At 41.5% G+C, this 9,887-nt stretch overlaps 1 protein-coding gene across 1 annotated transcript; it reads left to right on the forward strand.

Moving 5' to 3' along the window:
* The first annotated feature begins 1,671 nt into the window (after positions 1-1,671).
* On the forward strand, positions 1,672-7,745 carry LOC133451813 (immunoglobulin lambda-1 light chain-like). Its single transcript, XM_061730956.1, has 5 exons — positions 1,672-1,886; positions 1,979-2,302; positions 2,590-2,637; positions 6,956-7,261; positions 7,383-7,745. The coding sequence occupies exons 1-5, from the start codon at positions 1,844-1,846 to the stop codon at positions 7,742-7,744; spliced, it is 1,083 nt and encodes a 360-aa protein (XP_061586940.1). The 5' UTR covers positions 1,672-1,843; the 3' UTR covers position 7,745.
* The last annotated feature ends 2,142 nt before the right edge of the window (positions 7,746-9,887 follow it).

Genomic DNA, 9,887 nt, shown 5'->3' on the forward strand with positions numbered 1-9,887 from the left:
AATAAAACACCTTAATCTGCTTTAGCGACTCCAGCCATTTTTTTTCCTTGGACAGTAACCCACAGTTTGTGTAACAGATGGACTGATGGATGGATGGATGGATGGATGGATGGATGGATGGATGGATGGATGGATGGATGGATGGATGGATGGATGGATGGATGGATGGATGGATGGATGGATGGACAGATTGATGGGTGGATGGATGGATGGATGGATGGATGGATGGATGGATGGATGGATGGATGGATGGATGGATGGATGGATGGATGGATGGATGGATGGATGGATGGATGGATGACAGATGGACTGATGGTCCTCCACAACTGGTGATTCCACGATTTTTTTCCAGGAGGTGGAAACTCTCAGGTCCTTCTTCAGCGACAAGATTGCTTTAAAAAACTGTTTTAAATATCATATTTAGGTTTGCTGATTGAAGTTCAGGTATTTCACAAGTTTTAAATAAGTAAATAAGTGAGTAAAAACAGCTTTGACCCACCACCCGTCTGACACTACTGACTCTGGAAAGTTGTTTTGATTTATCTGTCTTTGCATCGTCACATCAGGAACCGTTTTCTGTTATTTCTTCTCCCACAGAAACATGTCTGTGAAGAGGAAGAGTGATCCACAGAGGGGCTCCGGTCTGGACCAGGATAAGGACTTTGGTCTGGACCGGGAGGAACCAGAGCAGCTGGTTCTGAAGCAGGAGACTGAAACCTTCACGGTGACTCCCACTTACCAGGAAAGGGACTTCAGTGACCCAGAACCAAAACCTGAGCAGCTTCACTCTCAGAACTCTCCCTCAACCGAGAACCCAGATCAGGACCAACGCCAGAATCTGGATTCAGGAGCAGCTCCAGATGTGGAGACGGGTCCAAAGAGGAGTCTCAGAAACAGACCTGACGGTAAAGTAGAGCAGCCTTCTGAGTCACAGCTGGGGGTTAAACCGCAGGAGGGTAAAACATCTGTAATATGTGATATCTGAGGAGAAAGATTCAGAAACAAGAACAAGTAAGGTCTGGATCCAGACCTGCAGTTCCTCTACTGACCACTAGGGTCTGGATCCAGACCTGCAGTTCCTCTACTGACCACTAGGGTCCAGATCCAGACCTGCAGTTCCTCTACAGACCACTAGGGTCTGGATCCAGACCTACAGTTCCTCTACTGACCACTAGGGTCTGGATCCAGACCTGCAGTTCCTCTACTGACCACTAGGGTCCAGATCCAGACCTGCAGTTCCTTTACTGACCACTAGGGTCTGGATCCAGACCTGCAGTTCCTTTACTGACCACTAGGGTCTGGATCCAGACCTGCAGTTCCTCTACTGACCACTAGTCTGGATCCAGACCTGCAGAAGTCTCACGGTAACGTGTCTGCTGTTCAAAGTTTTAATGATTCATCAACATAATCCAGTAAGAGTGTAGACATGTTTGTTTACATTTACAACTGTTTACAACCATAAGATGCTTATATGCATGTTTACATCCAACTAGTAATATTTCTGGTTAAAATCTATCTGGAGCAGCAGTGTGTAGCAGCAGTTGTGTATTTCCTCCACAGCTGTCCAACCACAGATAACAGTCTGTGATACTAAACTCAGAACAACCTGCATGTGTTTGTGGGAACATGAAGGTTTTAGTGCTTCTGCATCATGTGACCCAGACCGAGCTGTCAATCAGCAGCAGCAGCTTCTCTGTGGTCTGCAGGGGCTGATGGGAGTTTCCAGGAGCTGCTAGAAAGCAGCTTTTCCTGCTCTGGTCTCACAGCTCGTCCTTGTTGGGTCTGGGCTGCATCAGAGCTCCACTTCTCCCCAGGTTCACCAGAGGAAACACCACGGACCAAAATGCTTTTCCTCCCAGCTGCTGCTCTGTGCTGTCTGTGTTCAGGTGAGTGTTTCCAGCCAATCAGGAGCCCCCAAACTCCACCTGGAACAAACACCGTCACACTGACCTTCACCTGTCTGTCTGTGTCTCTGCAGCGCTGGTTGCCATGGCAGCAGGGCCGGTTCAGGACGATTTAACACTGACCAGGAGAGTTGGACAAAGTGTCTCCTTCACCTGTGGAACTGATCAGTGTTATTGGGACATAATATACTGGTATCAGAAAAAAGAAATGGAAACTTTCAGATTGATTAATGGTATTTCCATGAATAACTGTGGAATTAGTTCAGGTTACAATCGTCCTCAGAAAGCAGATTTCTCCACTGAAAAGACACAGAACGGTTGTTTGTTGAAGCTAAACAGAGTTAAACTGGATCATTCAGCCACCTACTACTGCATGTGTTGGAAGGAAGACGCCCACAGTGAGAAAAGATCCCTGCAGCCTGAACAAAAACCTCCAGCTGAACAGATGTCAAACACAGTTTCAGATCAGAATCCCATAATAGTTTGGGTTTCGTAGAAGTTTAATTCTGTGTAACATCAGTATTACAGGGAACTTTAAACAGACACAACAACTAAATTATGTCCATATTTCCTCCCTCTGGAGAGCAGCTCTGACAGAGGAAATAAGCTGTTGCCGTGGCAACAATTACAGTCTGGGCGTTCAACGGCTGACAGGTTTTTGTACGAGTCATTCTCACCGTGGGAGGAAACTGGTACCGCATCTTTGGACCTGGAAGTAAACTGTATGTAACCGGTAAGAAGCAACATTTCTCTTCCTTCAGTTGTTTGATTGTAGAAGTTGAAAATGTGTTTAAAGTCAGTTTGAGCTGCTTCAGACTTTCCATGTTAGTTTGTTCATGTTTAGTAGAGAACTCATCATGCAGCCGTTGCTACAGAAGAGAAGCTCCATCATTTCTGGAAACATGTTTAAATGTCTCCCAACAACTAAACGTGTTCTTTATTTCTGCAAATATCAGAGATGTTACAAATATTGATGTTTGATCATCTCAGTAATTCTGGAGCATCTGCTGCTCTTTGAACACAAGACGACTTTGAGCTCAAATACAATTTAATAGTGATTTACAGCTGGATTTAGGAACGTTCCTGGAAAGATGGAACTGCAAATATATTCACTCAGAACGTTATTAAGTTCAGCAGTTGGACTGAATAAAGTAGCTGCTTAGTTCACGTGGAAGAGAAGAACTCATCTTTATTCTCAGTAAGTTGCATTTTTATTTTACCCAGATTTTATTTTGAGAAGAAAAACAATAAATATGTGGACTTCAGTTTAAAATAACTATAATTAATGGAACCTACAGTAAGTCTGAATCAAATTTGAATAAACAATGTAAGGGAACATATAAACGCCTGAAACAGGTTCACTTGTATCTTTATGGCTGATAAAAACTTAAACAGTAAATGAAGATTATTATATTTGTCAACCAGAAAAAGGTTTTTACAAGCATTAAATTCATATATCCAACGATTAATAAGTGAAATTAAAATAAATAACACATTTATGGACTGTTTGAAATAAATATTTAATCAAGAATTTAAGAGAATGTATACATTATTTAAGTGAATATATTTGTATTTTGTTTTTTTATATAAAGTTGAAATGAAATGATATATTTGAACATGTCCATTAATGTTATCAAACCTGATTTGTATGTATTAGATTGGATTTCAATGATTCGTTTATATTGATAAAGTTTGGTTTAACTGTTAATATGTGAAGGTTGTTGAGAGGATCAGACACACAAACATGTTTTTAGTGATTAGACTAAAAAACATCAGAGTAAAGACTTTATTTTCCTCCAGATGGAGTTGGTTTCAGAGTCAGAACAGTTCAAATTAGGACTCGGACAGTTTCAGAGATAAAACATGGAGCATAAAATATAAAACTTAAAAAAACCCATAAAAACAAAGATCCTGGAACCAGAATAAATTAAAAAAAAAACAAATATTATTTGAGCTTTATTATTTGAGCTTCATTTCGAATATGCAAATTAAAAAAGAACAATACTAAAAAGTAAAAAAATAAAGTACAAATATATATATATATATATATATATATATATATATATATATATATATATATATATATATATATATATATATATATATATATATATATATATATATATATATATGTATATGTGTGTGTATATATAGACATACAGAAGCTCTTCAGTGTTGTGCGTCTATTGGTAACTTTGAAATTAAGTTGGCCCCTGAGGTTATAACCTCCCTCCCATTCAAAGAATATCCCCTGTATATGTCCTGGTAATAAATTATTCTTGGCTCTAAACATTAGTTTTGCTGTATTGTAATTAACTAGATCTAGAAATTTTAGTAATTTAGATTGTAAAAATAATTTATTTGTGTGTTCCCGTCCCGGTAACCGGCATTGTATATTATTCTCACAGCTCTTTTCTGTAATATGCACAAGGAGTGAAGTGAGCTTCTGTGCATATTAAACTGTGCATGTAAATTTTATTAGAAAGATAACAATAACATTTGATATTAATGTTCTGTGAAAAACAGATAAATCTTATAAAACTCTGATTAGTTCAGCGGTAAAATATTATTTAATCACTTTCATGTATAAAGCGTCTATTCCAACAAAAGTGTCTCCAGGATGTTTCCAGAGACCAGAACACGACCCCCGAGCAATTATTCCATAAACAAGATTGTATATTCCAGATTCCCGTCTCCCACAGAGGACAGACGTGGACCAGCGGCTGTAGCCACAACATTGTTTTAGAGTCAGAAATAGAACTGGTTCATCCCTCTCCCTCACCTGCACTCACACATATTCAGAGATGGATCATGTCTCTGTCTGTGTTTGTTGTTGTTGTTGAACAAAAATGAACTAAAGATGGTAGAACAAGGACAATGTTGGTAAAATGACGTCCCTTCTGGCTTCTTCAGGAGTTAAGAGTTTGGGGGTTTTTTTCCACTATGTTTATTGTTGTTTTTTAAATGTATTCAACCATACAACATTACACACACATTACAAAGACACATTCATACATTTAACTTGCACCATTCTCAATACAAAGGTAAATAATTATATTTGATTAACCAATTGGGAGGAAAAATAAAATAAAATAATGAAATATAAAATTAAAAAATAGAATTAAATAAATAAAAAATATATATTCTCCACAATATTTACAATATTTACAAGTCCAATACAGTTAGAAAGCTCCTTATCCACATTCTCAATGTAGGAGGATCCAGACTTTTCCAACATGATGCAATAGCTCTCCTGGCCTGAAGAAGTCCAAAGTCCAGAACTGTATATTGCTTTGATGTGGTTGAGCAGTTAAGAGTTAAAAGTTAGGATTGAATCTCCTGCCGGGAGGTGTTGACCACCAACCAGAGCCGGATTAACGCAAAGGCAAACTAGGCATGTGCCTAGGGCCCGATTGACAGGGGGGGGTCCAGACAGAGGGACACATTTTTTTTTTTTTGTCTGCACACATATTAATGATTGATAACATGCCGGTACAAACCTAATGCATATATATATATATATATATATATATATATATATATATATATATATATATATATATATATATATATATATATATATATATATATATATGTGCATTATTACTATATTTAGTATACATACATATATATATAAGCATACATACGCAGAGGGCCGCCGCAAGGGATGTGCGAACCGTGCGACCGCATGGGGCTTCGCGCCCCAAGGGGCCTGGCGCTATGGGCCGTTTTTTTTTTCCCCAATTTTTTTTTTTTTTCTTTCTTTTTCCTTTTTCGTTTTTTTTTCCTTTTTTCCCTTATAAATATCAACAGTCACATTCCATTACAGACCTAAATATGTACTAGTCTGTGCATATCAATAAATATATGTGCAGTGATGACGCGTGTCTGTTGTTCAATACAACTGATCAGACCAAGCGCGGACACAAGCTGCTCTGATCCAGACGGGTGGAGTTGGAACAAACTGTCACACAATAATAATAATAATAATAATAATGAATTTAATTTATAATGCACTTTCCATTCGGAAATCTCAAAGTGCTTACAAGAAAAAAAAACAAAAAAAACAAAAAAAAAAACATTCAGATCATTTATCGTGATAATGTCGAGAGAACGAGACAGATTCAGGAAATGTCCATCAGGGGATGAAAAAAGAAAAAAACGAAAGAAAATGGAAGAGTTTAATGCCTCTCTGAAAGGCACGTTTGATAAATTTGTTACAAAAATCACCGATCCGCCCGGGTCTCAAGCAGCCATGGGGCCCCGCGTCGAGGCAAGCCCAGATGATGATGAGGCAGGGGAAGGTATCCAGTATTTTGATCATTGGAGAGTCAAAATTGCGCATATAGACACCCGATCGGACCCGAAAAACCCCAAAATTTCGCCCCCCTGGCCATTTCACACAGGGCCTTGCAAATCTCCCAGACAGCTCTGCATACGCATACACATACATACACATACAAATACAGACATACATACTACAGCACACTTTGTCTTACTGCAAATTTTATTGGTCTTTGTAGATTTGACTTCTTATTTAACTATTCAATTTAATCAACACATTTAATTAAGATTTTCTGCAAAATGCTCACAATCGATAAGATAAGGATAATTTAATAGCATTTAATAGAGCATTGTAATAACGTATAAATAATAAAAATTTAAAAATAGTCTGATAGACTGTTTAATATACAACACATGACTAATTTTGGAATACAAAGAACCAACTTGACTATGACTATGCTATGTAAAATGTGAATTAACTTTTATTAGTAACTTTGGTAAGTTTAAGATTTCATAAATAACATCGATGGAGGGGGGCCCAAAAATCACAGTCTGCCTAGTGTAGTCCATTTATTTAATCCGGCTCTGCCACCAATGGCAGGTGAAGGATCATCAGGGGTGCAGACCTCTGCAGAAACACGTGTTGGCCTCAGTTTTGTAGCTGCATTGATGAGTGTTTAGTGATCAGAGTCCACGTGGTTTCCAGGATCAGGCTGAATGCTGGAAGCTGCTGCTGACTGTGTGAATGTGTGTGTGTCCAACTTCAGATGAGCAGGTAGTGAAGCCCGTGGTGAGCGTGTACCCAGCAGCATCCAGAGTCCACCTGGGGGGGGGCAGCTCCCTGCTGTGTGTGGCCTCAGCCATGTTTCCTCCTGGGGTCCGGTTCTCCTGGAAAAGACAGAAGGAGAACGGCCCGCTGGAGGACGTCCCCCCTGCCGAGGGAGAGCAGGTGGAGCTCAGAGAGCCGGGACGCAGCGCCTCCATCATGGTGGTCCACCGCCTCCATCAGGACACGTACAGATACAGCTGCTACGTCAAGCACGAGGGCGGCACGGTGGAGGCCCAGACACAAGGTGACGGAGGCTCGGTGACTGTGTTCAGCAGAGACTCAGCTTCACGTGGAGACGCTGTCAAAGACAGCAGAGGACGGACATTTGTCCCTGCAACTCCCAACATCTTCCTTCTCTGTTTCAGAGCTTCCAGCTCCAGCAGCCCCCTGTCCTCCAGAGAGAGAGCCAGCAGACCTGCCAGCTCCAGCAGATCCAGGTTCAGGGGTTCCAGCTCCAGCAGATCCAGGTTCAGGGGTTCCAGCTCCAGCAGATCCAGGTTCAGGGGTTCCAGCTCCAGCAGATCCAGGTTCAGGGGTTCCAGCTCCAGCAGATCCAGGTTCAGGGGTTCCAGCTCCAGCAGATCCAGGTTCAGAGATCTTCCAGTCTGAGTGCAGGGTGAAGCTGCTCTGCCTGCTGTACACAGTGCTGACCCTGAAGAGTCTGCTGTACTGCTGTGGACTCTCTCTGCTGATGGTCCTCAGGAACAAGGGGCCGTCCACCAACTGAACACATGGTGACTGGTTTCTCTGATAATCTCACTCATCACATCATTTATACTCTTGATATACACAAATGATTAACCGTCTTGGTGATATTTCATCGTTTAACAGCATTTATTTCTCGTTCATGTCCTTTTTAATATTCTGATTGTGCACAGTTTGGAAACTGATTCACGTTTAATCAATATTATTGTCAATAAAGTGAAAAACAAGCTTGTTGTTGTACTTTTATCTCTACTTGTCATCAGGTTACATGTGTTAACAGCCATTTGAGCCCCAGAAAGCAGAGAAAAGACTTCCTGCAGGGGTTGAACAGCAGCAGATCTGAATCTGGTCTCTGTGGTTATTAGGACTCATCAAAACTGCTGACAGCCAATCACAGGGGTTTTCCTGCAGCTGTATGGGTTCCTGCTCTGCAGCCTCCACGTCGTGAGCTGTGGCTTTTCACTTTAACACCACCGTGACAGTTACAAGCAGCCACTGCTGCACACGGTCCGGGGACGTGGGGGAGGCCGGGGGGGCAGGAACATCGTATGCATTCAGACTTTCTAACCAGTTACTGGATTTTACTGAAGCGTTAAGCTTTATATCAGTTTCGTGTACGATGGCATTTTTTTAAGATTAAGTTGTTTTTTATCATCAAACTAAATTTTCTGAGTCATTTCTCTCAGATATGATCAAATAAAAGGTGAAAAATCCACCACTTTTACTCGTGCTGTGTTGCAGGGAAACGTGTCAAACAGCGTCTTCAACCCTGGTCCTCGGGGCTCCTGTCCTGTGTTGTGCCACAATCTGGGTGCTGGTTCAGTTATTAGAGAGTTTTTAAAATCTGTCTTCCGATAGTTATTCATAATTAATAAAGAAGATGACTTATCAAAATCAATTATCAAATTGAATCAATCTAAATCAATCTTATCAGGAAATAATAACTAATCAGCAAAATCAGTCTCAAAGTAGCTGTTATTCCATACAGCCTGTTGCCAGGGGTGGTGTTACAGAATAACAGTGAAGGAAGGAGTCCGAGCACAGACCTTTACAACCAGCAGCTGTGACAAATATGTATAAAATAAACACAAACAACTTCTCTCATTCAAGTTAAACAGAATTGATTTACACAAGTGTTAAAAGATACTGAAACAACACTTGGGATAAATTCTGATGCCTAAACTACACATAAACAACAACTAACTAAACATTAAACACAAACTGCAGATAATATACGTGTGTTGTTGTTTTTTTGTGTGTGTGTGTGTGTGTGTGTGTGTGTGTGTGTGTGTGTGTGTGTGTGTGTGTGTGTGTGTGTGTGTGTGTGTGTGTGTGTGTGTGTGTGTGTGTGTATACACTCGCGGATACCACTCGGTGGGGCCATACTACCTGTAGCCCACCCACGGCTTGGGGCCCTGAGTCCTCGTGGGGCCATTTTGGCTGGGCCCTGCAAAGTTTTATGCTTTAAAATGGCTCAGGAGCCTTCCCTGATGCCCCTCATGCTTTTATCTCACAGGGCCTCACGAGGTCAAAATATGGAAATGTGTGTGTGAAGTGTGTGTGCTCACTGCCACCCTGTGGTGATGGGATGCAACTGCAGCCCACACACACACTTCCGGGAGTTTGTGTGATATTAGCCAATAGGATGTTAGCTAATGTTAAAGACCATTTCTGGAACGTTTAACATTAAATGTAAGAACAAATAATATTTTCATTCTCATATAATAATAATGATAATATTATTATTCGGTCAGATTAAAGTTATTCTATGCAACTTCCTGGAGCTAGCAAGAATTTTGAAAGAGGCACCTCTAAGCTCCGCCCATTCGGTCCGAATGATACGGATTGGTCCATGTCCAGGAAGGGTAAGAACCAATCAGATGCCTTCATTTTAAACCACGCCCCCCCGCCCTTTCCCATGCGCGCACTCGCTTCCAGCCCCCCGTGTCCACTTCCCACGGGTCCTCCTGGGCTCACAGTGTCCCAGTGTAACCCCCCTCCCTCGGAGGGGCCACGGAGCCCAGTAGTTATTTCCAGAGCGGCTCGGTCCCGCTGTGTGAGAGCGGGGAGCAGAGCGTCGGTCCGGGCTGCTGCTACAGCAGCAGCCCGCGGGGACACGAAGAGCCGCCGCAGCTCCGGCTCGGAAGCTGTATGGGGTCCGTGGG

This window comes from Cololabis saira, chromosome 10 (assembly GCF_033807715.1).
Source record: "Cololabis saira isolate AMF1-May2022 chromosome 10, fColSai1.1, whole genome shotgun sequence".
In the NCBI taxonomy this organism is placed as follows: domain Eukaryota; kingdom Metazoa; phylum Chordata; class Actinopteri; order Beloniformes; family Belonidae; genus Cololabis; species Cololabis saira.

What these genes read in the sequence shown, in the direction of transcription:
- LOC133451813 (XM_061730956.1), top strand. Translation starts at nt 1,844, where the DNA reads ATGCTTTTCCTCCCAGCTGCTGCTCTGTGCTGTCTGTGTTCAG. An exon ending in AAGTAAACTGTATGTAACCG is followed by an intron (nt 2,638 to 6,955) that starts GTAAGAAGCAAC and finishes GTCCAACTTCAG; the next exon opens with ATGAGCAGGTAGTGAAGCCC. An exon ending in GGTGGAGGCCCAGACACAAG is followed by an intron (nt 7,262 to 7,382) that starts GTGACGGAGGCT and finishes TCTCTGTTTCAG; the next exon opens with AGCTTCCAGCTCCAGCAGCC.